At 46.3% G+C, this 25,832-nt stretch overlaps 5 protein-coding genes across 8 annotated transcripts in view; 2 read left to right on the top strand and 3 right to left on the bottom strand.

Annotated features, from left to right (window-relative positions):
- The window catches only part of RpL35 (Ribosomal protein L35), a 187,574-nt gene extending 162,106 nt beyond the window's left edge, over positions 1–25,468 (top strand). For 2 of the 3 annotated variants that reach the window (XM_070997288.1, XM_070997289.1), the window contains exons 2-3: positions 24,944–25,080; positions 25,149–25,468. In XM_070997288.1, the coding sequence (XP_070853389.1) occupies positions 24,944–25,080; positions 25,149–25,380 (369 nt within the window). In that variant the 3' untranslated portion in view covers positions 25,381–25,468. Of the gene's footprint in view, positions 1–24,610; positions 24,758–24,943; positions 25,081–25,148 lie in introns of those variants that run through there. The other variant, XM_017081797.4, reaches the window with a different exon arrangement.
- OtopLc (Otopetrin-like c) lies at positions 729–12,456 on the bottom strand. The gene is made up of 7 exons (XM_065867756.2): positions 12,305–12,456; positions 9,907–11,932; positions 5,558–6,286; positions 5,308–5,425; positions 5,090–5,186; positions 4,830–5,018; positions 729–4,680 (listed from the first exon to the last, which is right to left on the bottom strand). The coding sequence occupies exons 2-7, from the start codon at positions 11,652–11,654 to the stop codon at positions 3,377–3,379; spliced, it is 4,185 nt and encodes a 1,394-aa protein (XP_065723828.2). The 5' UTR covers positions 11,655–11,932; positions 12,305–12,456; the 3' UTR covers positions 729–3,376.
- On the bottom strand, positions 13,985–15,368 carry Sirt4 (Sirtuin 4). The gene is made up of 2 exons (XM_017081265.4): positions 15,114–15,368; positions 13,985–14,814 (listed from the first exon to the last, which is right to left on the bottom strand). Exons 1-2 carry the CDS (start codon positions 15,292–15,294, stop codon positions 14,057–14,059), a joined length of 939 nt encoding a protein of 312 aa, XP_016936754.1. The 5' UTR covers positions 15,295–15,368; the 3' UTR covers positions 13,985–14,056.
- On the top strand, positions 16,134–21,251 carry LOC108015290 (RNA-binding protein 25). 2 transcript variants are annotated; one of them, XM_070997284.1, is made up of 7 exons: positions 16,134–16,407; positions 16,462–16,562; positions 16,637–16,878; positions 17,444–18,632; positions 18,747–19,560; positions 19,620–20,275; positions 20,534–21,251. In XM_070997284.1, exons 2-7 carry the CDS (start codon positions 16,500–16,502, stop codon positions 20,627–20,629), a joined length of 3,060 nt encoding a protein of 1,019 aa, XP_070853385.1. In that variant the 5' UTR covers positions 16,134–16,407; positions 16,462–16,499; the 3' UTR covers positions 20,630–21,251. The 2 variants fall into 2 exon arrangements, with proteins under 2 accessions (XP_070853385.1, XP_016937152.3); XM_017081663.4 differs by having other exon boundaries at positions 16,134–16,562.
- On the bottom strand, positions 21,980–23,000 carry Rab18 (RAS oncogene family member Rab18). Its single transcript, XM_017081664.4, has 3 exons — positions 22,815–23,000; positions 22,293–22,725; positions 21,980–22,174 (listed from the first exon to the last, which is right to left on the bottom strand). Exons 1-3 carry the CDS (start codon positions 22,871–22,873, stop codon positions 22,073–22,075), a joined length of 594 nt encoding a protein of 197 aa, XP_016937153.1. The 5' UTR covers positions 22,874–23,000; the 3' UTR covers positions 21,980–22,072.
- Positions 25,469–25,832: the final 364 nt, after the last annotated feature.

Here is a 25,832-nt window from a genome sequence, read left to right as displayed (position 1 = left end):
TCTGTATCTGTAGGTGCTACTGCGCCTATTCCCCAGCCTAAGCAGTGCCACCCAAAAGCCCTCCGAAAGTTCCCTCCCAGAACCCCTGAAAACCCCCAAGCTACCCTGCCCACTTGAAAACCCCACCCTGAGACTTCGAAAAGCGCACTTTTTATCGCTATGTAGAACATTATTTAATTCTTTATGACCCACATAGAAAAGCATCGGCATTTTGCATAGTAATCGAAATACGTTTCAATTTATTATTCATATTTATTGCATATTTACTGCTCTTTTATAGTCAATATAGTTGTCTTTCGGGTGTACAGAGTGGTGGTGTATTTGTTTTCGGGGAACACAGAACATTTACGACTAGTTTTATGTCGTGTTTTAACTTTATTTTCATAGCCATTATTGTAAATACATATAAATACTTGTAACACTTAATACAAATTGCTCTTCCTAGGCTTAGTCAAGTTGTATTGGTTGAGTATTATGAGAAATATTTAGAAATTGCTTGAAAGTTGTTCCTTAAATAGGAATCAGAAGTAATTTATCTGTAACGGAACTGTAAATGATCTTACTATTTGAATAATACATATATTCCTAAGGAATACTAATCAATTCATCTTAATAGCTACTGAAATATAGAATATAGGGTTAAAAATTTCGAAGAAAGAAATGAAACCTTTCAGAATAAAGCAAAAACAAACATCCAGAAACACTTTTTAGAAACTTACGAAAGAGTGTAGAGAAATTTCAAAGAATTTATTTATTATGGTTTATGGGTTAAAAACCAATTTAAGATCCATTGAGAAATAGTTATAGAAACGAATAGGAATAGTCGTACAATAAGTTCTCATCTTAGTTAGAATTTTTAAGTGAGTCCCACAAATACTATAATTTCATTTTATTTAATTTCCCTTTTTGAATAATAAGAACAAATAGTGGTTGTCGGGTATAACTTGAATATTTCCGTTGGTTTTTTTTTCGTTTTTCTTTTAATTTTTATTAATTTTGCATAAAATGTCATTTTGCTGGTTTCGATTTTCGTTTCGATTCTACATAGAATAGGAGTTCCTCTAATGAGTTCGATCTCTCATCATATCTACTTAGTTTCAATAAATTCTAATGTAATCGGCTGTAAATACAATACAATTTTCAATTTTGATTTTTCGCTGAATATGCGATTTTTCGAACAATGTTTCGAGTTGGCGTACAATAAATACATGTAAGAAAATGCATACAAAGTTACAGTTAATTCTAGTTAAAAATTTAGTACGAGTATAAAATTGAAATAACTAATTTAATATATATATATATTGTTTTTTCTTATTATTTTTGTTTTTCTTTTTGGTTTTGATTTCGATTTTGGCATTCATAACTTTGAATATACAATTAATTAGTCAGTAGATTCAAAATACTCGAACTCAACAAGAAAGCGATTACAACGTAGGCTACATAAAGAACTCTTTGGCATTGAAAATATATATATCGCATCGTATGTGTAAGTGGGGTCTATATCCTAGATAACTTATACCATTATGGTAGACAAAAAAAAACACAGACATATTTATACCTCCTTAAATAGATTTGTGCGTCTTATAGTAAGTTATTTCATTGGAATTTTTAGCAATCTCTTGATTTGTCCTTCTACAATTTTTGAGCTTTCATAATACTGAAATGGGGTTTGTTGGGGATTACTGGAGCTGGAACAAGCACAAACGTATCACATAAAAATCTATTCGGGCGAAACAAGGTTCCTAACAAGAGCTCTCCATGTCTTTTATCTCGGATTTAATTTAAAAATTGTGGTAAATTCTATGCTAAAAATAAGGAATCTCAACAAGGGGATCAAACAAGCACGGGTTGGGCTTAAAAGGGGCTTTTGCAGTTTGGATTGAGCATCTACATATGCATGTGAGTATATATCCTTAGGTGCTAGGCTGTGTAAACCGTCTACTTTGTAGTACAGTGTTCTCTAATAACTTTTGCGTTTCTCGATTTCTGGTGGGGTTAATGACTTCTCCTATCCGTATTCTTCTCCTCTTTCAAAACTTCATCTCTTATTCCGTTTCTTTTTCATTTAACTTTTTATTTTTGCAATACATCCAAAGTGCTTTGGAACGCCGATTAATTATCCTTGTAAATATCATTGATAGAACTCGCTATCTTGGGTTATACATATTCGGTATATCTGCTCTATATTTGGTTGATCGTTAGTTTAGCGGCATACATCGTAGTGCGGTTGGTTCACAACCCGTTTTGCTGATCCTCAGTCAGTAACTATTTATAAATGTATAAAATGTTGTCTAGTTTTTTGATTGCGACCTTTTTCAACATTTATCAAACTTTAATTCTTAGATTTTCGGAATTGTGTGTAAGGGGTAAACATGTCTTCATCTACGGTTACGTGTTTTGCCTACAATACTTCTCAGATCGCTCACCTGCTACCAAATGGAAGTTACCTACAAATCGGGGCTTTCGATTGATACAAAGATGCCTCAAAATAAAATATCCATCCAATCACTGGTAATTTCCTCTTTTCTTAAGTGGAAAATATTGGATTTGAGGTTTGTTGTCAGGCAAAATACTTTCTGGTAGTAAGTGAACGTTGAGTTTAAACCATTTAATATATTGCGTATACGCACTAGTGACAATTGCTTGGAAATTTATTGCCTATACGCCCTAATGACATTGTTTGGGGTTTCTTCAATAATTTATATTTGCTTTGGGTCTTGTGGTGGTTACCCGATTGATTTATCTTATATTGTTCCATACTTGGGACCCTTTGGATTACCTTTTCTTTATAATGTTTCTTTTCTAGGATATGTTTTGGGCTTTCGACGCTTGCATCCCATTGGGTTTATGTTTGGCTTTGGTGGTTCTCGAAGATGGGTTCCTAGTTCTCTGGTTTCTGTTTCGTTGGTGGGTGGATTGGTATTGTGGAGCCCAGCGGGTGCAAGTCCTAGACAAAGCTGAGCTCATGGCCGCTGATCGCGTCGATGAACTCAAAGTGCGCGTAAACTCATTCGCCGTTGATCACGTAAACCGGACAGAAGGCCTTTTCCGTGTTGAGGGACTGCGGCGACAGCGCCCGGATGGGTGCCCTCAGTCCACAGCTGCCATCGCCGCCCTGTTGCCCCTCTGCTCCTGCTGCTCCTCCTGCCTCTCCTGCTCCCTCTGATCCTGCTGATGCTGCCGACCCTGCAGATCCTCCGGCCGGTGCTCTTCCCTCCTCCGCCGAATTACTCTCCCCGCTCTCCACCTCCTCGACGGTCTCCAGCTCGCCGCCAGCCAGCGTAGTGGAGCAGTAGCAGTAGGACAGGTTCGTCTTGAGATCCTCGCAGAATTGCTGCTGCTGCGCAATGCTCTGGATGCGCGAGCGGGCGAATTCTCACATGTACGTGGGCTTCAGCTTGTAGGCCCTCTTCCAGATCTCGCACAGGCACACCGTCGAGTGGAACCTGTAGAATATGGCCAGGGGCATCGACACATGCGTGATGATCGTCCAGGCCCACAAGCCGTAGAAGTTTAGCTGAATGGGATGTGACTCTGCGCGGGACTTCTCCAGCGTACTGATGGCCCACATGGCCAGGTTCACGACCAGCATGAAGGTGACGATCTCACGGCCCGGCTTCTTGCGCAAGTGCTCCGGGCTGACGGCCTGCCGGCGACTGGCGTCCAAAATAAACATCGTCTGGCAGGCGGTCTGCACGATGGAGGCCAGGGCATTTATAGGCACCAACATATCGTCACTCCGCAGGGTAAAGTGCCCGGCTATGACTGTAAAGATGTTGTACAGAAACGAGCCTGTCTGCGCGCCGACCAAGAGTATGTCATCCAGCGAGAAACTCCTGTAGGCATCGTACTGCAGATGTCGGATCTGAATCATCCCGACCAAAGTGGCTATCGTGGCCGTTCCGTAGATGAGAAGCTCACAAATTGTCACCTCAGTAACGGCCAGGGCCACAAACTCGGGCCGTGAGATCAGCACAAAGAAGATGATCAGCGATATGATAGTCAGCACCAAAATAAGAATGCCCACGAACAGGCCCTTGTGGGCCCTGGCACAGTCCACGGAATAGTGGTGCGGAGATCGCTTCATCGGCGAACTGATCATATCCGGACGCTGCGGCGTGGGCGTCTGGGGCCTTGAGATGCTTCTCCACATCACGTACAATATGGCCGCGCATATCAACGAGTACTCAATGGTACAGGGGAACAGAAACGGCGAGGCATCCTGCACCAGAGTTCCAATGATATTGGTTCGCCGGCACTCGAAGATCTGGTACGGTCCCTTGAGGCCCCTCGCAACCCGCAAATGGGCCGTCGGATCGTGCTGAATTATGGCATGCCCCCTGGAGTGTCCCGGTATCCTGTGCGAAATCCTCAGCGTGCGATTCTCCGGATTGTAGAACGTCAATATCTCGTGCTTCGTCTCCTGGATGAGAACATTAAGCCAAACGGCCAGATTCGTACCAATCATGTGCATCAGACCGAAGCGAGCAATAATCTTGTATCGATAAACCTTGATCTGTTCGTTGTTCAGGAAGATGAAGTACATTTGGATGAAGATGAAGGCCATACGGGTGGCCGGCGTCAGGGCCAGCAGAACGTTGTGGCACTTGGTGTCCGGATTAAGTTCGAAATACTGTCCAAACTCCAGACCCGAATAGATCATGCTGCCAATTCCGAACGCTGTAATTGTGAAGGGGGATTTTTGATGAGCTTTTAGTAGTACTTATGTATTGGCAAAAGCCGGGTGGATTACATTCAAGAAACATAAGTATCCCTTACGCATATAATCATGCATGTCAGGCTTTTTAATCGGTATTGTTCACACTCACCGACGGCCCCCATGCGCAGATAAAAGCTACCGTAGTGGGCATCCCGTCTTCCAAGTGGCGAGAGGAGCGATGGACGCCGCACGGGAATCGCCGGAGGAAGTCGGTGGTGCACGGAGTTACTATCCGTATCCGATTCGTCCATGCTATCTGTTCCACTTGCCTTCGTCGTCGACTTGTTCGGGGAAGTGGCTGTGGGAAAAAGGAGACATCCCTGCCGTTATACCATTCAAATACCCCTTAAGATCCTCAACACAACTTACCAATTGGAACTGGCAATTTAGGACGTCCCCATAGCAAAGTGGCGTACATAAAAAGCAGGAATATCATGCTGCCGATGTACAAATACAAATAGTACACCTAGATAATTACAACAACACAAAATAAGTAAGTGCCTTCACTAAACACATTAAAAGAATCCACAATGTTCATTAGGTTTTCAGTACCCGTTCCTCCCAAGATAGAGATATATAGAACTCACCTCATAGAAAGAGGGTGGGATATAGGTCGATATAACCTCTGCCATTGGAAATGCTATTCCCATCACGACCAACAGTTTCCCGTAGAGTGCGGAGAACAGAGTGGCCAGTGCATCGCCGCTGTAATATAAACAAATCTGGGATGTTATATACCAATGAAAATAATCTGTCGGTAATCAGTTCAGTGACCTGGAACCTCTGGCACCCTTAACGGATAACATTTATGTTATATCTTTTATATGATATACTTACGCCTTAACCCTCGGCATCGGCGGGTAAACGAAAGATGGCCGGTGAGTGCGCTTGATGGCGGGCAGCACCGGATAATTGGTCAGCTGGTGCGAGTGGTACATCAGCGCCAGCTGTCCGTCCGCCTGACTCCCGCTGAGGGCCGGCTGGGAGCTGCTGCCTCCGGGTGAGGAGGGCGGATCCGAGCTGTCGGGCCCGCCGCCTCCAATGTCCCGATCGCCGTCGCCATTTCCGCCGCCAATGATCAGGCCACTTGGCCCCGGTGTCTCCTGGATGTTGCCTTTGTGGCTGGGCAGACTGGACTCGTCGATGGTCACGTGGTGCTGCGATCCCGAGCGGGCTGAGACTCGGCCCGGGGATATGGCCACCGCTGGCTCGGCGGGGGTGCCCATTAGGGACCCTCCGGCGGCGGCCGGAGGAGCTGCCTCCATGAAGAGCCGGCGGCGGTCCACGGGAGAACTGCTGCTACCGCTGTCGGCGGGCGGGGCATAGCTACTGGGCACAGTGGGCGTGGGTACCCGCACACTGTGGGTGTGGTGGTTCTGGTGGTGCGGATGCTGGAACTGGTGCGGCAAGTGGTAGTGGTGGTGGCTGCTCGTGAAGTGCGACCTCGGCTGGCTGGTGACCACCGCAGGGGGCTTCTGCTCATCCTGGTAGCTCACCGTGGCTATTGACGGCTTCAGTGGCTCCGGCTTCAGTGGCTCCGGCGGCTCGGCGGTGCAGCTGCTTGAGCTGGAAGCGGAAGATGAAGAAGAAGAGGAGGAACCGGATGCGACCGACATTAGTGGGATCAACGAGTATATGGTATGCGTGGCTGGATTGGCGGACCGACGTGGGCTCACTGAATCGGTGGACTGGGTTCTGGGCCCCGCACCCGATTTTGCAGATACAAATACATACGGCTGGCTTAATTAAATAATGGTCTCCCCTTCAAATCGTATATATGCGAGTATGAATATACATATGTATGTATAAATCGCGTGTGCGGGGATTTATTGTATCGGATGCCAGACATTTCCGCCGCGGATACATTGAACTTGGTGTCAAGTCGCCAGCCTTCGAATAAACTTTAAGCCCTGCAAGAAGATGAGCCACTATTTATAGACACCTAGACCTAGGTGGAATCTCTGTCCTTCCGGAGCACCCACCTCCCCCGGCTTCCACCCACCGGCAAACACAGCGTGCGCTCCGAAATTGCGCTTAATAACAGATACAAATAGGGACACATGTACGGATGCCAACGCATATTCAGACTCGGATCAAGATAAACACATAGAGCTAGCGAAAAAAAGAACAATACCCACTCAAAACAGAAACTTAATGAAAAGTCCCCAACCATTCGCCACGGGCAATTGAAACTAATCGCTGTCTAGTGGACACAGCACAAATCGGGATACACATGCGAACTATACAGTGCGTTTCGCAATTTTTGGTGGTGAGATTAAATAATTTTCTATAGGGTGATTTTAAAGTGTCATTACTAAGACCTCTTCAAAGAGAGTAATATTTATATAGCTACTGGTACTGTAAGGAGGTGGCTTTTAAATAATTGTTTGCTTTGCTTTATTAATTAAAAACAGCGCCCTATACTATAGAACCATAGGACTACAGTACAAAAGTCCTGATAAACCTAATTCTTTATTATTTCAAAAGAAAAGTCTTGATAAACCCAATTCGCACTGTACCCCCTATAAGTGAATACGGGGATTTGTGCCTGTATTTTAGCTGGCGGCACTCACACAATCCTAGTATGTTTGCTGGCTTAATGGAAATATGAAATATTTTCAGTACGTGATTGGGATGTTTAATTAAGGCGGAGCGGCATGCACATGACACATGTCGGATGACAGGTGGATTCGAAAAAAGGGGGTGGGTGTACTTTTCGAGGGCCCACATCCTGCTTCACACGCTTCCCATGCCAACAGATCCATGAGATCCGAGCACGCATCATTTATTCGCATTCAAATCGAGGCTAGACCCCATTGCTTTTTCAAATCGAGAACCACTCGAAAGTAATGCCGAGCATCATTACGACATCTGGTTGAGGGCTCACGAGAAGTCGCATTGTTCAGTGTCACAAATGTGTTAGTTTTGAGGAACACTTTAACTTAAATATTGTAATTAGAGAATTAAACAGATTTAGAAGAATCAATATTGCTAAAAACAACAAATATTAAATACTTAATATGCTTTTAACTATTTATATTTTTCGGTTTTGGGGAATTGAATACTATGTTTTTTTTAGCTTTTAAAAATGAATAATGGGAAAGTAAGAATGGCAACGTTTGTTGAGGGACCCTGTCCTGTGGTTTTGGAGAGGGTTTTTGGGATTACAAATAACCTTGACATCAGGACACATCCATCAACACAAATACAAACAGAGACAGCAGTGCATGCCACATAGGGAGGGGCAGAAATTGTGTGGGCTGTGCACTCAGGCGCTCTTGTAATCCGATTTCTAAAAGCGTGCTGCGTGCCGGGGTCCTTTTTTGTACCTGAGTTTTTGGGGTTGTTAACCCGACGCGACGGTAACCTTTTGCCCTGACTGTTGCATAAATGGAAGGCGAACCAGCCAGCTTTCCATCGCTTCCCCATGATTCTACTGCACCTGCAGCACAAAGTCAAAGAGGGCAAACAAACGCGGTCTGTGCAGCAAACACTTTGAGGAGCGCTACTACACAAGTAACTCGCCATCATGGTGGCAATTTGCAGTGAGGTAACAAGGAACCAAAGTGATTTGAGTGGATTATCCTTCTGACAATGGGATGTAAGAGTTCAATTTTCTATTTAGCGTGGGATAGAAAGAGCGGCAGAGAATGTTTTAAGATATTTTCTAAAGGGACAAGAAGATGAATGAAAGCTTGTCTCTACCCCTTTCACACCTTGACCAGCCTGCTTGTTCGCCAGTGACACTTATTGATACCAAGATAAATGGACACGGATCGATCGGAAGAGCCGGGACTCAATCAGCAACCATCAATCCGGTTGCCTGTCAGTCAGCTGGGGCAGTTAATTTCCGGCTCGAAAGGCGGAAGACATCAAATATTCACGAGTGCGAAAGCATTCACCCCGGATCCGAGGCTCCGTGCTCCGAGTCCGGACAAAAGACGGCCTGGAAATGTCCATTAATGAGGGCTCCTTGCATTCGGACAAATGCGAAAACCGCACTGGCAACACAAAAGTTGCCACTGAGCACATGGCACAACAAACATTCAATTGACCCATTTTGCGGTGGTGCTCGGGGGTCTTTCGGTTGGCTGGCAGTGGCTGGGCAATTTCCAGTCGAGCCGCTTGCTTTTGGCGCCATAATAATGGGCGTGGCAATGGCCGAGGACAACAACCTGCCAGGTCATCATTTTTACCTTTCACCTCCTCGGTTCTGCTCTTTTTCATGCTTTTTTTTTTGAGCTGCAACAATTTGTGCATGTCAAGCCAATCGAGCAGCTACAGGCAAGGGCCGTGTTCACCTGTAAAGCCTCCCGTGCCTCCCCCACCATGCTGCACACCAGGCGTATACGCACTTCAAATGCCGCATACGCCGTGTGGTCCTTCCACTGAACGAGACACTACGAACGTCTAGAATTGAATTGTTATCCATTGGAGCGGAGCTGATAACTCACAAAGGTTTTGGGGACGTAGAGCACATCAGCTTGAATCTCTGTGGTTTCCCATTCTAAGCTGTTTAGTAATATTTCTCGGTGAGTACCCCCTGTTTCTCTCAGTTTACGGCTCTGCTTACGGCATGAAACTTGTCAGGGTGTTGCTCTGGAAACGGTTGTTTAATTAATGCCGAGGGGAGGCTGTAGGGGATGCAGGCAGACAACGCCACAGCGGCGCAGCGAAGCGAGTGCAGCTGGCGCTTTCGTGGCAGTAGGGGTTCGGAGAGGTGCCAGAGGACCAAGTGGAGGAGTAGGGAATGCACCGACACGGTGGTAGCACGAGCACACAAGCCAAACAGTTTTGCCGAGCTATTAGCAGCGCCTAATGGAGGCTGACGTGAACGACTTCGCCGTACGTTGTTAGATGAAATTGGGGATAAGGACGCGCGGCGTTCTAAGGACGATTATGCAATTAATGAAGTGCCCGAAGGAACACGAAACCAGACAAGATGGTTCAGTAAGGTACGCGATAGGAGAGCAGCATCCCAAGAAGCGCTCTGCGCTTAAAAGTTTCTTAAGCCTGAATCCCTAAAAGATTTGCATCTCAAGTTAAGCCAAATTTAGGCGAGTCTAAATAGCGAGTCTGGGTTTTAAATGGAGTTTATATTATAGGTACTTATCGTTGTGGATAATCCACTTGAAATGTTTGTATGCTGTTGTCCCAATCACCGCTTTCATTTTTGTGACACTCACCCGATCTGCTCCTTGACTCCGGCGGCGACTCCCACGGCAGCGGCCGCGGATTCGGCCAGTTTGGGTGGACTGCTGACCAGCGGCGGACTGCAGACCCTCGGCGGCGTGGTGATCCTGGGTGGACTGTGCATCTGGCGGGCCAGTTCCGGCGGGGGACTTCTCATCAGTGGGGGCGAAGGCATTGCCGGAGCTCCCTCTCCGGCCGGCGGACTTTGCACCCGATGAGATCCGGACTTGATGGATCCCGCCGAGCTGCGCACGGATGTGTGGCCCTGCGAGCGAACGGAAGTCTGTGACTTGAGGGAGGCCTGCGGGGAGAGGACATCAGCTGCCTGGGCGGAGGCCACGGATCCCGTGCGGGATCCTAGTCGAGAGCCACCCCGGGACCCTGGCGCAGATCCCTGCTGTGATCCCGATCTCAGTTGCGAGCGCTGGCTGCCACTGCGACTCGGCCCGCGACTGTCGAGCTTCGGCGAACCGGCAGCTCCGCCGCCAACGGATGTGGAAATGGATCCCGTCAAGATGCTGGCTGGCCGCGGAGAACTAATACTGTCGCCGCCCTGATCCTGCAGCGATTCCCTGTCCACGGATATCTCATCCGTCTCCTTGGTCAGCTCCTCCTCCTCCTCCTCCTCCTCCTCCTCCTCGTCGGGCTCTGGCTCTAAGGGCGGTGGCGGTATGAAGCCCCTGTCCTCCTCCAGTTCCGCAAAATGCTCGGGGGGAGGAGCTATGATGGAGGAGGCGGAGTAGCCGTTGCTGGGCGGTGTGGTGATGGTGGTGGACTCATCTTCGTTGTCCAGGGAGCGGCTGTGATCCTCCTGCTGCATTCCGGGTGGTGGCTGCTCCGCCTCTAATCTGGGTGGCGGCGAATTTGGCTGGGACTCTGCTTCACCCTCGCTCTCGTCGGAGGGCGTAAGTGGTGGGATCTGGCTGATGTGCTGGGCAGGCGGCGAGACCATGCGGCTAATGTTGAGTTCCGGGCAAGGTGGTGGAGTCACGGGCGGCGATGGCGAGTTCGATGGCGACTTGGTTAGAGGCGGAGTGACCTGGCCGAGATTGTGGCCCTGAACATAGGAGAGGTTGGAGGGGAGCGGTGGTAAGGGGGGCGGTGGCGTGGACTTGTCGTCGTCCTCCTCCTCTTCGTCGTTGTCGTCCTTGGGTTTTTCTTCCTGAACAGCCTCCGGGTGCACCTCCTCGGGATTGATTTCTGTGTCCTGCATTTCCTGTGGTGGCGGAATGGCCACCACCTCCTCTGCCTCGTCGGGTTCCTCGCCCTCGTCATCGTCATCTGTCCGTAGGCCCGCATCCTCCAAAGGCGACAGTGGAGGAGGTGGAATTAGCTCCATTTCCAGGACTGAAATAATGGGTGAGCCTGGTGGCGAAGGAGCTGCCCTGACTCCTTGATCCTGATTCGCGTCCTCCTGCTCCTTCTCCTCTTCCGCCTCTTCGTCCCTTTGCTGCGGTGGGGGCGTGGGCGTAGGCGGAATATCATCCGTTTCTGTTAGCGTTGGCAGTGGTTGACCCAGTAAAGAGGGCGGTGGCGCCACCAGGAGTAGGACCTCCTCTGCCAGGGAGACTGTGGGCAGCGGCGGCGGCGGAGGCGGTACCTCCCCGGCTTCCGGGTTGGCGGTGTTGTCCACCTCCTCTATATCGGAGTCGATGCCTTGGGCAAAGTCCATGTAGAAATTATCCCGCGAATCGCTGGAACCGCGTCGCAATTTCAGCGACAGATCCGGCGAGCTGTCCATCTCGCTCGCACACTGGTCGTCCTGCCTGCACGGGGCTTCACCTCTTGAGCTCTCTCTCCCCTTTGTGCTTTCGCCGTTCGAGAAATTCCTTCACACACCAGCACACGCACACGCCTGCAGGGGCGCCCTCTAGCGTTGGCTTTCTTTTAACTGCACGATTCTCCTATTTTCGAGGTTTTCCTTTAGGTTTTAAGTTTTTTAGATTTTTTAAATAGTTGTTAGCTGGTGATTTTTGGCTTTTCACTTAATTTCACTGCACACGCACATTGTGTGTATCCCTAAAATGCAAAGGAAGTGTCAAAAACACGCATACGCACAGCATTCCGCTCTGTATCTGCTCCTTCTGCTCTCTCTCTCTGCTGTAAAGGCGTGGGCGTTTTTGGAAGGGGCGTGGCGCGGCAGTGCAGTTTGTTGCGCATTTGGCTTTTTACGCAATTAAAGTGCGTGAGTGTGAATGTGCGTGCTAGCAAGTTGGGTGCGGGGAAGGGAAAAGGATGCGAAGTAATGGTTAAGAAAGAGTTTTCATTTGCCACTAACCAAATGAAACATTAAATTCAATTATAACAAACAATAAACACACTTTAAATTCCAAAAAATATTCTGTTTATTTAAACACTGGGATAACTCGATTTCACACAAAAAAAACTAACGGTTTAGGTTCGTGTTCCGGTTTCCGACTCCGTCGCTTGTTGTTGCTCGGTAAAAGCACGGACTTGTGCTCGATTTACATGTACCAACATGTACGACTAACTGCGACTCCTGCTGCGGCGGCACTTAATTTTAGAATGAGAAGACCGTTCGAACTCGGGACGTAACGGAACCCACATCGAATTGAGTTGCGCACAGCCTCTCAAAACGAGAGAGTGGGAGAGCGGGCGAGAGAGCGCCACATAACGGTGCCGGCTAACGGTGGTTGTCGAACGGCGTTTGCAACTACAACGCACTTGACCGGATTCCAATTGCCTTTGTTCGCAAAGTTTCCAGTTTTGAGAGAGCCTTCATCGGAAATCCCGGAATCCGCGACGTAGAAGAAAGTAGGGTAGGAAGTCGAGTGGTGGTCGAAAGCAATAGTAACTACATACAGGTGGGCACTCGGACTTTTAATATCGTTGCGAGTCAAAGCCATTTTAACAGCTGGCGATATACATATGCACATATATTAAGAAGGTCCTTTCCACTGGTAGTTTACTGAGCTAAGCTGACTTAATATTATCTCTTATAATAACCCCAAAACCAAGTCAAAAATATTATACGATTTAAAGGGGAAGGTAAAATTGCGCAATAAATAGCATACTTTTTAAGGCATTATGCATTTGAACACTGTACAAATGTATGAATGTTAGTTTCAGAATACACTTTTTAACTGGTTTTGTATGCCTTTGCAATCCACATTCCGAAAATATCGTACATTGATATACGTTTTATAAAAGAGAGAATTAAAATAAAATGTTTTCGTTCAACATACATACATATGTGCATATGCATGAATTCATGTATGCATGTACAATGTACACATATTCCTCTTTTCATTTAAAAAAGTTGGACAAAAGTTGCACACAATGCATCCCAATCCGTAACCTTGTATTTTTGCCCACTGTGCCGCGTCCTACGCATCTTTCTCCTTCTATCAGCTCTTGAAGAGGCGGGAAGCTGGGGGCGTTGGCAGGGGTAATGGACAGCGTGTGAAAAGTGTCACTGTCTGTGTGCTTTGTGATTGTGTGTGCAGCGGTAGATGCCTCAATTGCGGTACATTTATGTGGAGCAAAGAGAGCAGCGGAGCAGGCTGGAGTGAAAAACAAAAACATTCAACGGGAGCGGACCGGTAACAACGGAAGTGCGCATAGCAGCCCGACCGCCGCCCCTCCCGCCAATCCTTCCCCCGGGCTCCCCATGGGATGTGCTGGAATTTCAGCACCCAGCACAGGTCAATGGGAGAGCCACAGAGAGAGGATCTGCTAATGGGGAGGAAGTAGACGTGAACGGATTTGGGGAATGAGAGAACCGTTATTCGGGAAAGCGTGTCAGTGCATCGCCCGTTGAGTTTGCTTCAGAAACCTGCGCTAAAATAAGCCATAACCTCAAAAATAAAGCAGGACTTCTTCCGGGCTTGCCAACTGGTTTTTAATCAAATTCTCGTTGCCATACACATTGAAGAATGTGACAGCTAGACCCGTTACTCGCAAAAATGCTAGAATCTGGCATTACAGAAAAAGTTTGGAATTCTTTTAGATTTATGTATGTATATGATAACGAAAACGTACATACATATGTACGTATATTTCTTACATAAAAATTTGATGAAACAATTCTAATAGTCAAAAAAATACACCTTTTCTATAACTGAAATTTATTGCAAGATATATGTATGTACAATGTACAATATACAATAAGAGCAGCCAGGATTAGCTGGCGCTCTTCGAGGAGCGAAAATCAAACAATTTGGGTATTACATCGCCGCACTTAGCGGAAATCTTGATGTCCGCCAGGTGGTCGGCACGCGTGTCGCCTATATTGACTATGGCCACTGGTAGCTTGAGATCCTTCATCTGCAAGACAACGCGGTAGCCGGAGAAGACTAAGAGACTAGATCCCAGAACCAGCAGACCGTCGCTGTTGTAGACCATGTGCGCAATCTGGTCTAGTCGTGGCTTTGGCACAGAGTCCCCGAAGAAGACGATTTCCGGCTTTAAATCGCCACCGCACTGCGCGCACTCCGGTATCCGGAAGTTCTCTATGTACTCCAGGGGGATCTCCACATCACCGTCGGGTCGGATCATGTCGGGGGCATCCTTGAAGGCCGGATTGAGTGTGGCCAGTATGCTCTGCAACTCGTGCCGATCGATGCGGTATTCGCAGCTCAGGCACTTGACTACATAGCCACTGCCATGGACCTCCACCACGTTCCGGCTACCGGCCTTTGAATGCAAACGATCCACATTCTGGGTGACCACCGCCTGGACCCGTCCCTCCCTCTCGAACCTGGCTAGAGCATGGTGCGTGGAATTGGGCTGGGTGGCGGAGAACTTGGGCCAGCCTACGAAGTTCCTGGCCCAGTACCTCTTGCGCACCGCCGATGACTTCACGAACTCCATGTGCTGCACGGGCTTATGATTGGACCGGGCGTAGAGTCCCACGCCCTCGGAACGGTAGTCGGGAATGCCTGGAATATATTTTTCAGTGTTAGTTATTGATGTTCATCTAGAATTCCAGGAACTAAGGCGGCAAAGCTAAATACCTAAGAATATTCTTTCCCAACTTTTTAAGGATTAATAGAAATAATGATAATAAATAAAAATAATTTTGAACTTAAAATCCAGTTTATTGAAACGAAAAAAATAAACTAAAAATAAACAATATCTAAAATCTTACATACATATTTTACATTTCATATTTTGAATTATGAAATTTTTGTGTAATTAAAACAAAAATCTCTCAGTGTAGGCAAATCAAGAAACTCACCCGATTCAGTTGAGATCCCAGCGCCCGTCAGAACCAAAACATTCGGTTTGGACATTAGGAAATCTTCTAACCGCTTGATGTCATCTTCCACGACGGGTTTATGATGCGGCACGTATTCTTGTTTAGCGGTGGAGCCCCGGAAGGCAGTGCTTCCGAACCGGAGCAATTGACCCACTCGCATATTTTGTTATGTATTATTGTATTATTATTATATTTTATTTTACTGGTTACGTTACTAGAGCTGGGCTGCCCACTAACGATACTATCGATATATCCCATATTTATAAGGTACCAAAACTCAAGTAATTGGAACCCAATTTGCAAAGATTCGAAAAGATTATCTTTTAATAACAAGTCAATCATTTTAATACATAAATTATTTCTAAATAAGTATCTTCCAATATACCAAAAATGTACAAAAACAAAAACTGAACTATTTTGAATATACAGTTCTCGCCGAATAGTAGTATTATTAACAATAGAAACAAGGGCCGCGTTCAGCAAAACAACATTACTTGATCATTGATGGAATTCTTACGACAGTTCTGCTGAACGCACATGATTACTAATCATGATGAAAAAATTCTTGCATCATGATCAGTAAAAAAAGAGCGTCAAATATCGATAAGAATTAACATAATTATAATAAAAAACCATGAAGTAAGTTAAATTCTTTACAACTGTTTAGGCCTTTTTGATTTTTACGTGTCCACGATTGCTGTGCACAGTGCTTCAGTTGCGGTGGCAATTAATTATAAAGTGATTGTCAGACCGTACACTAGGACCCATTTAAAACGACATTTGAAGTTTTTCTGGTAAAATGTTTTACTTTTTCGGCGTAGTTATGTATCATGAGCGTTATTATGTTGTTCTGCTATACGAGGCCATTGGATCTATTAATATAATTAGATATAAAACTTAGTTGAGTATGCCGATAGAAAAATACTAAAATCGTATTTGGGACGCGTGATATCGATAGCAACATGGCTGCCATCGATTTTACACGCCATCAATCGATAGCAGCTTGCTAGGAGCTACCATCTCTAGACGAGAGCAGCGGCCGCAGAAAAAATCAGAGATTCGGTAATTTACGTGTGAATTAAGCACGCGCCGTGTACCCAGCACTTGCAGCAGCCGCAGGCCAGCCTACCCGAGATCCTTTTAGTGATCCTTGCGGGCGCCCAGCTCCGGAACCGGGAAAAAGGACATTCGCACTCACATTTGCCACTCCGTGTGGCGTTTGCGCCCATCCGTGTGTTTATGTGTATGTGTGCCTGCTCAGTCGCTCGCTTGTGTGTGTGAATTGTCGGCTTTAATTTGCAAGCACGCTAAAGTTGTGTTTTTAAAGGACACAAAGGATTTGCAGGCGGAACGGAAACGCACAAGATGTCTTACCCACCGCGGGCGCCCATGCCGCCCTACATGAATGCATCTATACCGCCGCCGCACGTAAGTGTCCGTTTCTGGGTCACAATGACCATGGAGATGTTCAGCCCCAAGCCAATCCTCCCTCCGCCTTTCAGATGATGCAGAACATGGGCAATCCGCCGCGGAACTTCCGCAACTCGGCAACCATCAGCTCACAGCCGACAGTGTATCACCGTCCGCCGGAGCCGCAGCCTCAGTTCCGCGGACCAATCATTACCGTCTTCGTGGGCAACATCAGCGAACGCGTCCCAGAGGCGCTGCTCAAACGCATCCTGGCAACCTGCGGAGTGGTCATCAACTGGAAGCGGGTCTCCACATTTGGCTTCTGCGAATTCGAGTGGGTTATACTGCCTCTGGGGCACTGGGGATGGTGTAAAGCACTTTGGAAGGCCTAGGATAGGACTTGTACGTTTTGGATCGTCACAGCCCTCTGAAAGAGTTTGGCATCCTACGAGAGTTGCTAATGTATAAAAAAGCAATTGGATTCTTGGAAAGATTTTTGCAACCATTGGTTCAACATTGACTTTCCTAGAAAGGCAAAGCATATTTATAAATTGGTTACATTGCTTCTAGCCATGTTAACTAAACCGAAAGTTTATGGGTGTTAATCTAGATGTTCAAACAACAAAAGTTTCTCGAACCACCAACAAAAAGTACTTTCCTACTTTTTGTAATACAGCCCGATAGAAAAATGAGCATTCGTTAGCTCTATTTATTATAGGCAATGGCAAAATTATTGTTCAAAGAAATTAATATATGTCAATTTAGTAATAATCATTGAGATTGCTTACATATAATCATTTAGCAAACATATATGTAGAAAAAAGCAACGGCCTTCTAGTGTGCTTTCCCGAATGTTTAAAATCGCCAGATGCCTAACGAAGTTCTTTGACGTATTTCAGCGGTCCCATTGCAGCCATGCGAGCTGTTCGCCTGCTGAGCGAGATGGAGATCGATGGCAAGAAGCTGGTGGCCAAGGTGGATGCCAAGAACAAGGTGCTCATCGAGGACTACAAGGAGCAAGAGTGTAAGAACGGAGATCGCTCCAACTCAGTGGACGAGAAGACTGAGGACGAATACGCCATCAGCCAGATGCATGAGTTTCTGGAGGAGCACAAACACGAGTTTGATGGATTCGACGGCAGCAATCGTACCGACCTTTACGGCAGCACCAGTCGCAACAAGAAGACACGCCGCGAGGAAGACATCAAAATCAAGGTGCTGAACGAAAATGCCTTAGAGGAGGAGAAGCGCAACCTGATCAGCAGCGAGATTGGAAAGTTCCGGATGCGGGCGGAGGCCGATGAGCACCGCAAGGAACTGGAGAAGGAGAAAGAAAAGGAGAAACTTGCGGCCAGCAAGGAGAAGGAGCGCGACAAGGAACGGAAGAAGCACCAGCGTGAAAAAGAGCGCAAGACATCGACCAGCAAATCCAGTAGCTCATCGGCAGCAGTTACCAGCTCCTCCACCACCACAGCTGCCTCTTCGTCGTCAGCTGCAGATGGCAACGACGTGGCGGAAAAAGCGGAGAAAGAAGTCACTACCGCGGTTGTCAAGGACGCGGCTGCCACCAAGGAACCGAAGGAATCGTCCTCATCTACTGGACGCAGTGTCAGCAGTCGCAAGGAGCCGTCTGCCACCGAGACAACACAGAAGGAGCGGCGCTCTGATTCCAAGGAGACGCGACGCCGTCGCTCGAAATCGCGTTCTAAGGACCGGGAGCGGGAACGCGAGCGAGAGCTGCGTGAGCTTCGCGACAAGGAGCGCGAGCGGGAACGCGAAAGGGAGCGGGAACGGGAGCGTGAGCGGGAACGCAACGAAATGCGGGAACGGGAGCGCAACGAGATGAGGGAACGGGAGCGGGAACGCGAACGAGAGCGGGAAAGGGAGCGGGACCGAGAACGCGAACGGGAGCGCGAGGAAAAGCTCCTGAAGCCTGTCCGGGATTCGCGGCGTGAAAAGGAAATGGAGGATGAGCTGCGAGAGCGCAAGAAATCCGAGAAGAAGGCCCGCGAGAAGGAGGCCGCCTACCAGGAGCGTCTGTCCAACTGGGAGATTCGTGAAAAGCGCAAGGCCAAGGAAAACGAGAAGGTAATTGATGTTCATGGGTAGCTTCCGTTCCTTAAAAGGAATCACTTGGCTTCAAGCTAATGTCAACTGTACCACCTACCACTTATCTGTTTGTATTTCTTTTCTTTTCATTAGTACCGCCTTAAGGAGCTGCTGCGGCAGGAGGAGCGCGAGAGCGACGCCAAACGACTGAAGGAGTTTGTCGAGGACTACGATGATGAGCGCGACGATTCGCTGTACTATCGCGGTCGCGAACTGCAGCAGCGGCTGGCAGAGCGTGTGCGTGAGGCAGATGCCGACTCCAAGGATCGCGAGAAAGAGGCCGACGAACTGGCCGAGCTCAAGTCCAAGTTCTTCACCGGGGAGTACGAAAACCCGTCGCTGGAGTTCGAGAAGGCGCGCCGGGAGATTGAGAAGCTCTACGAACCACGCATTCTGATCAATGTGAACCTGGAAGCTGCGGCAGCGGCGGGCCACCAGCGCAAGCAGGCAGCCTCCGCGGCGGGCGAAGGTGATGGCCTGAAACAGCGGCAAAAGAGCCAGCAGCTGGACAGCTATGATCCGGACATGGCCGGCATGAATGATGACGACTCCATATCGAACGACGACCACGGCTCCATGGCCGATACAGCCTCCAATGCCAGTGGGGGCTATGCCAAGAACAACAACAACGACAAGTCGTTGTCGAACAGCCTAAGCAGGCAGAACAGTGAGTCGCGGGACTCGCTGGCCCAGATCCACACGCCCACGCAGAGTGCCATGCTGAATGACCAAGGATCGGGACACGACGCCCTCTTGCCGTCAGCCACGCCGCCCATGACCATGCCCCTCATCTCGCTAACGCTGGGCAACAACCTCAAGAAGAAGATCGAGGCAACGGGCGTGTTCGTCAACGACGACGATAACGATGAGAATATCAATCCAAAAAAGCGCAAGCTGGTGCCGCTAGGTGAGTTTTAAAATTTGTACAAATTGAAACCCATTATAAAGATTTCTTTGCTTTCACAGACTACGACGACAACATGAGCAACACAACACCATCCACACATCCAGCCAGCACTGCTGGCGGAGTGGGAAACAACAACAACAGCAGCAACAACAACAACAGCTCGGCGGACCGTCAAAGCTCTGCCGTATCGGCGGCCACCGCTGCAGCCGCTGCCGTTAGCCAGAAGATCGCCCAGGCGGGTGGCTCTTCCGCCACGGGCTCGGGATCCGGTTCAGGCGGCTCTGGGTCGACCACATCCGGCGGCAAGAACAACGGCAGTGGCAGCAACAGCAGCAGCGGCGGCAACAATAACAGCAAACAGAACAGCAGCAGCAAACATGGTAAGAATGAGGCAGCTGCATCTGCGAGCAGTAGCGCAGATGCTGCCGCTGCAAACACAAAAAAGGATGAGAATGGTGCAAAGGTGTATGATGAAAAACGGCGGCATATAAAAAGCATTATTGACAGGATACCCACGCAAAAGGAGGAGCTATTTAATTATAAGCTTGACCGCAACGAGATTGACACTGGTCTAATGGAACGCAAAATACGTCCATGGATCAATAAGAAAATCATCGAGTATATCGGTGAGCCGGAGCCAACGCTGGTGGACTTTATTTGTTCCAAAGTGTTGGCTGGCAGCCCTCCTCAAAGCATCCTAGACGATGTGCAAATGGTAAGTGTTTGTGGAAAGGCACGATAACGATGACGGCACTAAAGTTTCCAATACAAAATCATTTGTTTAATGAAGTGCAAATTTATCACAGATGCATTGATCTTTAATAGAATGTACATACTCTTTGACCAATTAGAAAAAGCTAGTATTACAAAAACTTTAGTGCTATTATGCCAATCGTGATTGCCTCCCTCTACGATCTTTTGATGTATAACTAACCACACTATCCTTCTCCCTCTGTTTCGATTCAATATTCAGGTACTCGACGAGGAGGCAGAGGTGTTTGTTGTGAAGATGTGGCGCTTGCTCATCTACGAACTGGACGCCAAAAAGAGCGGCATCGCGGGGAAGTAGGAGTGCGCCCCGCATCACTGGGGGACTGGGCGGGAGCGGGTGCAGATCGAGGGATCGAACGAGGAGCAACTGCGCGAATAGACTCTAAGTTACTCTTATGAAACCTATGCGACTACAACTTTGTACATAAAAGGCGAGCTCCGGAAATTGTTGCGGCCAAATGTCCAGCTTTGTTTTCTAAGCTTTGACTTCGTGCAAAAAATCAAAAAGAAATTTATGAAAAAGCGAGACACAAACACTGAAAAACGGAAGCAAAAGCGCAGCCTCAATGATTTCTCAATCCACCTTGTTAGCGTTAATTGCTAAAATTAATAATCGATTACTGTAAATACACACTAAACTCACTTATAAATTTACACCAGCAGAATCAACAAAAAATAGCCGTACATAAACAAACAAAGCGCTGCCTATGTACAATTCAGTTGGTTTCTGATCCAAATTTCCCTTTTATTTGTTGCAACATCGAAAATCGATCTATGCGACAGCTTCTTTATTCAAAACGAGCGCAAACAAGAAAAAACGTCTTCTTTTAATAAAACAATGAAAGGAAATTCGAACCTGGGTTTTTGATTGGTCGAAAACTGAATGTAAGCTTGCTAATAAAGGAGCTTGTGAAAATAAATGATTTTTTAAAATTTTTTTAATTTAGAAGGCAAGAGCTGTCTAAAGAGTGAGTTCTCCAATCTTCTTGCATCAATATTGCAATATTAATAAAAAGATCTTACCCTAATTAAATATTCTAGCTAGATAAACTTAATTTACTGAGATTTTTGCATCCCAAATGTTTTTTCTTATGTGGAACTTATCAAAAAAATGAATTCTAAACGCATACGTGGCTTTGAAAGTTTCTGTTAATATTCGTTATTGCAACTAATTTCGTTGCAATTCGTATCAATGTACAATCAAATTCTAACCAAATTTGTTTGTAGGAGAGTTTAGTGGCAATCCGATAGCATTACAATTCAACTCAAATTTGTAAGGAAGTAGACAGTTTTATAAATATTAATATTACAACGTAAGACTGAAAAATTTTGTAGAGACTTTCCTTTCAATTTTCTCGTCATTCTTAGTAACGTTTAAATACAAAGATAAAAGAGATTTGAATTGTTCCGAAATATTAGTAAGTATAGTAGACTAAAGTATAAGAAATTAAGAGGCTACCCAAAATGTGACCAATTTTAAAGGTCCCTGTAGAATAAGTGTTCATCTTTCTAACTCTTCAATGTATCAATTAGCTTTAGCTCGATTGGATAAGGCCAGATAATAAAAACGATAGTACTGGGGAATTGCCTATTACCTGACCAACTAATTAAGCCTTAATCCCTGATCAGAGTTCATCAGAGTTCACGATTGAACGTTGAGGTTGACTTTATGCTAGTGATATTGAAACAATTAAATAAATACACGGTTTAAATTTGAAAAAGCACGAACAACACCCGAGTATCAACAGTAACACGTGGAAGCGCTTTCCTCCAGATCCCGATTGCTGGCGATGTCGAGACCGCCGGCACCGCTGCCATTGTTGAAGTACTCGGAGGAGACAATCTAAGAGGGGGATTTAAGAAGGATTACACACTGCCTAGCAAATGAAATGGACGAAATAAATGATGGGATATGTTTTACCCATTGGAGATGGTGATTGTTGCTCCACCTCTTAACCCACCTTCTCCACAACATCCTTGAACACATCGCTGACGAACTGATCGCACTTGGCCGAGGTCTCGATGAAGAGGGCTCTGTGCTTCCTGGCGAACTTGCGGCCCTCCTCCCGATCCACCACTCGCTCTTGGTCGATCTTGTTGCCCACCACGATGATGGCTATGTTGGGATTGTCGCTGTAGCTGTCCAGTTCGGCCAGCCAGGCCTCCAGCTTCACGAGGGAGTCCCGGTTGGTGATGTCATACACCAGAATGGCCCCCAAGGCCTTTCTGTAGAAACTGGGCGTCAGACTGCGGAATCTCTCGGCGCCCGCAGTGTCCCAGAGGGCCACCTTGTAGTCGATCCCGTCCACATTCATCACCTTGCTCTTGAAGTCCATGCCAATCGTGACGTCATGGTTCTCGTCGAACTTGTTCTCCACGAAACGGCGGATCAAACTATGGCGAAACGCAAATGATGCAAGCGGCTAGTAATATACGCAGTGGATTTTCTCCATGGACTTGGGACTCCAGGAGACTCTACCCACCTGGACTTCCCCACGCCGCTCTCCCCAATCACCAGCAGCTTGATAGCCCGATCAGCCATTGTCTTTGAGCTCTACTTATTGCTTATCAACACTATTGCTAAACAGATAAAAATGGCCAATTATTTACGTAGAGTATCTATTATCTGTGGGTATGTGGTCGCGGCGTTGCCACCTGGCTGCTTTGTTTACATTCTCACGATAGAAGTGGACCCCTGCGATAATTCTGATTGCTGCCCTGTTAGAACGGAACTTCAAGCTAGTGCTGACACTTTGGCTGCAATCTGGCTATTTTTCAGCACACCCACTAGCTACTATAATACTTGACAAATATGTTTGCTTTTAACTACAAATGCTTATTCGAAATAAAAACAAGAGAAAACGTAATAGTCGATAGCATTTGTAGCCAGCTGCTCAAAACAGTCGGTCTTTTAGCTGTACGTCTTGATTTGGCTAAACTACGTCTGAAAAACCACTAAAAAATTAGTATTTTTGACAAAAATCGGAGTCCCATAAAACCCGATGCACACCCTTATAAAAAATGCAAAAATGGGTCAAAAAATAAATGTTCCTTAAAGTGATGGGGATCGATAGCATTTGTAGCAAGCTGCTCAAAACAGTCGGTCTTTTAGCTGTACGTCTTGATTTGGCTAAACTACGTCTGAAAAACCACTAAAAAATTAGTATTTTTGACAAAAATCGGAGTCCCAAAAACCCGATGTACACCCTTATAAAAAATGCGAAAATGGGTCAAAAAATAAATGTTTCTTAAAGTGATGGGGGTCGATAGCATTTGTAGCAAGCTGCTCAAAACAGTCGGTCTTTTAGCTGTACGTCTTGATTTGGCTAAACTACGTCTGAAAAACCACTAAAAAATTAGTATTTTTGACAAAAATCGGAGTCCCATAAAACCCGATGTACACCCTTATAAAAAATGCGAAAATGGGTCAAAAAATAAATGTTCCTTAAAGTGATGGGGATCGATAGCATTTGTAACAAGCTGCTCAGAACAGTTGGTTTTTTAGCTGTACGCCTTTATTTGGTTAAACTACGACTGAAAAACCACTAAAAAATTAGTATTTTTGACCAAAACCGGTATCACAAAATAAACCGATGTACCTCCCTATAAAAAATGAGAAAATGGGTCAAAAAATAAATGTTTCTTAAAGTGATGGGGATCGATAGCATTTGTAGCAAGCTGCTCAAAACAGTCGGTCTTTTAGCTGTACGCCTTGATTGGGCTAAACTACGACTGAAAAACACTCAAAAATGAGTATTTTTGACAAAAATCGGAGTCCCATAAAACCCAATGTACACCCTTATAAAAAATGAGAAAATGAGTCAAAAAATAAATGTTCGTTAAAGTGATGGGGATCGATTGCATTTGTAACAAGCTGTTCAAAACAGTCGGTATACTTAAGCTTTTTGCGCAGCGCAAGTTTATTTCAGCAGGATGTATTTCTCTTGTTTCTCATAAATAGATTTTTTGATAAATAGATAATAGATAAATGTTACACCCTTTTTTAACTATATTTTTGTACTTTTTGTTTTCGTTTATTTTTTAACACTTAAATAACATTAATAAAAAGTCGCAAGAGCAAGCTGCCTCTCAAGTTAAAGTCAAGTTTCACGTGAGACAGCAAATTTGGTGAGCAAATCGTTGACATCAATATAAATTAGCTACCATTTATTTTTTACTAAGAAATAGAGTTTAAATAAATCTTTAATAATAGAGTGGTATTTTGCTTTATCAGAATTCTTCCCCAAAACGCAGTTATTTCATATATCATAAAAACCACTACTTAGCTATTTTCCCGCCGCTCTCGCCGGAGCGCGAACCGGTTCGATAACAGCGCAGCTGGCGGTTCGCCGCTCGGCTGTGTCACCTCCAACTGGTTCTTTCATCTTTCCATCTTTCTTTTTTGACGTGACCAGCGAGAAAAATGGTTGGTTTTCCGACGGAGTTTAATTTTGTAAAATAAGACCCATCCGTGCACAAAATGACCGGCTGAGCCGTTATACTGGCGGCCCGCTGTTTTTGCCGCGCGGTGGAGCTGCTATTTTCGCGAGGTGTACCCCTGCAAACCGAATTCTAATGATGTGTTTTCTCCCCTTTTGTTTGCGCCGCCCAGGTGAAGGTTAAGTGCTCCGAGCTGAGGACCAAGGACAAGAAGGACCTCACCAAGCAGTTGGATGAGCTGAAGAATGAGCTGCTCAGCCTGCGCGTGGCCAAGGTGACCGGCGGAGCTCCCTCGAAGCTCTCCAAGATGTGAGTATGCCGCTACGTGTGACTGACTAGCATCTCCCCTAAACCCCCTTTCTTCTGCGCTCCCACAGCCGCGTTGTACGCAAGGCCATCGCTCGCGTCTACATCGTGATGCACCAGAAGCAGAAGGAGAACCTGCGCAAGGTCTTCAAGAACAAGAAGTACAAGCCCCTGGATCTGCGCAAAAAGAAGACCCGCGCCATCCGCAAGGCCCTCTCGCCCCGGGACGCCAACCGCAAGACCCTCAAGGAGATCCGCAAGCGCTCCGTCTTCCCCCAGCGCAAGTTCGCCGTCAAGGCCTAGAGGCGTCCTCCTTCTGTCTAGTGTGCGTTAAGGGTTCTTCGGTCCATGAAGAAGAAAACAAATAAAACCTTTTTTTTAAAGTGAAAAACCCGAAACAATTTTTTATTTGTGACCGAAATTCGCGAGTGGCTCATGTCTCCTCCGTGGGTTAATCGAACTGAGTTGAAACAAGATCCGTATTCACCAGCGCGCTGTATTGCTTAAAGTTTAATATTAACCAGGTCAAGCGTACCAAAGCCACATGCAAATACATCAGTGATCAATGATGCAGTTATTTTAGTGAATTCAGAAAGACGCGTGTGAGGGTCGCCGTCGAGCAGAAACGTGGATCAAGACAGGGGTTAATTCCATTAGGAGCTGAAGCTTAACAAGGGAACTAGGCCATTCATACGACATTCTGACCTGAAGAGAAGTTAAGTTAAGTAAACTGATTGTTACTGATGCAATAGAAA

Source organism: Drosophila suzukii, chromosome X, assembly GCF_043229965.1.
Source record: "Drosophila suzukii chromosome X, CBGP_Dsuzu_IsoJpt1.0, whole genome shotgun sequence".
NCBI lineage: Eukaryota > Metazoa > Arthropoda > Insecta > Diptera > Drosophilidae > Drosophila > Drosophila suzukii.
This window is presented reverse-complemented; position numbering and strand designations above follow the sequence as displayed.

Bases quoted from the DNA above. Each gene is read 5' to 3' on its own strand.
- LOC108015290 (XM_070997284.1), top strand. From the start codon at position 16,500: ATGTCTTACCCACCGCGGGCGCCCATGCCGCCCTACATGAATGCATCT. The intron at 18,633-18,746 runs GTAATTGATGTT...TCTTTTCATTAG, and splicing joins AGGCCAAGGAAAACGAGAAG to TACCGCCTTAAGGAGCTGCT. The intron at 19,561-19,619 runs GTGAGTTTTAAA...TTGCTTTCACAG, and splicing joins GCGCAAGCTGGTGCCGCTAG to ACTACGACGACAACATGAGC.
- Sirt4 (XM_017081265.4), bottom strand. From the start codon at position 15,294: ATGCGAGTGGGTCAATTGCTCCGGTTCGGAAGCACTGCCTTCCGGGGC. The intron at 14,815-15,113 runs GTGAGTTTCTTG...AATATATTCCAG, and splicing joins TGGGATCTCAACTGAATCGG to GCATTCCCGACTACCGTTCC.
- OtopLc (XM_065867756.2), bottom strand. From the start codon at position 11,654: ATGGACAGCTCGCCGGATCTGTCGCTGAAATTGCGACGCGGTTCCAGC. The intron at 6,287-9,906 runs GTGAGTGTCACA...TTCCGCTTCCAG, and splicing joins GGAGTCAAGGAGCAGATCGG to CTCAAGCAGCTGCACCGCCG. The intron at 4,681-4,829 runs GTGAGTGTGAAC...TCACAATTACAG, and splicing joins TCTGCGCATGGGGGCCGTCG to CGTTCGGAATTGGCAGCATG.
- Rab18 (XM_017081664.4), bottom strand. From the start codon at position 22,873: ATGGCTGATCGGGCTATCAAGCTGCTGGTGATTGGGGAGAGCGGCGTG. The intron at 22,726-22,814 runs GTGGGTAGAGTC...GTTTCGCCATAG, and splicing joins AGCGGCGTGGGGAAGTCCAG to TTTGATCCGCCGTTTCGTGG. The intron at 22,175-22,292 runs GTGGGTTAAGAG...TCCCCCTCTTAG, and splicing joins TCAAGGATGTTGTGGAGAAG to ATTGTCTCCTCCGAGTACTT.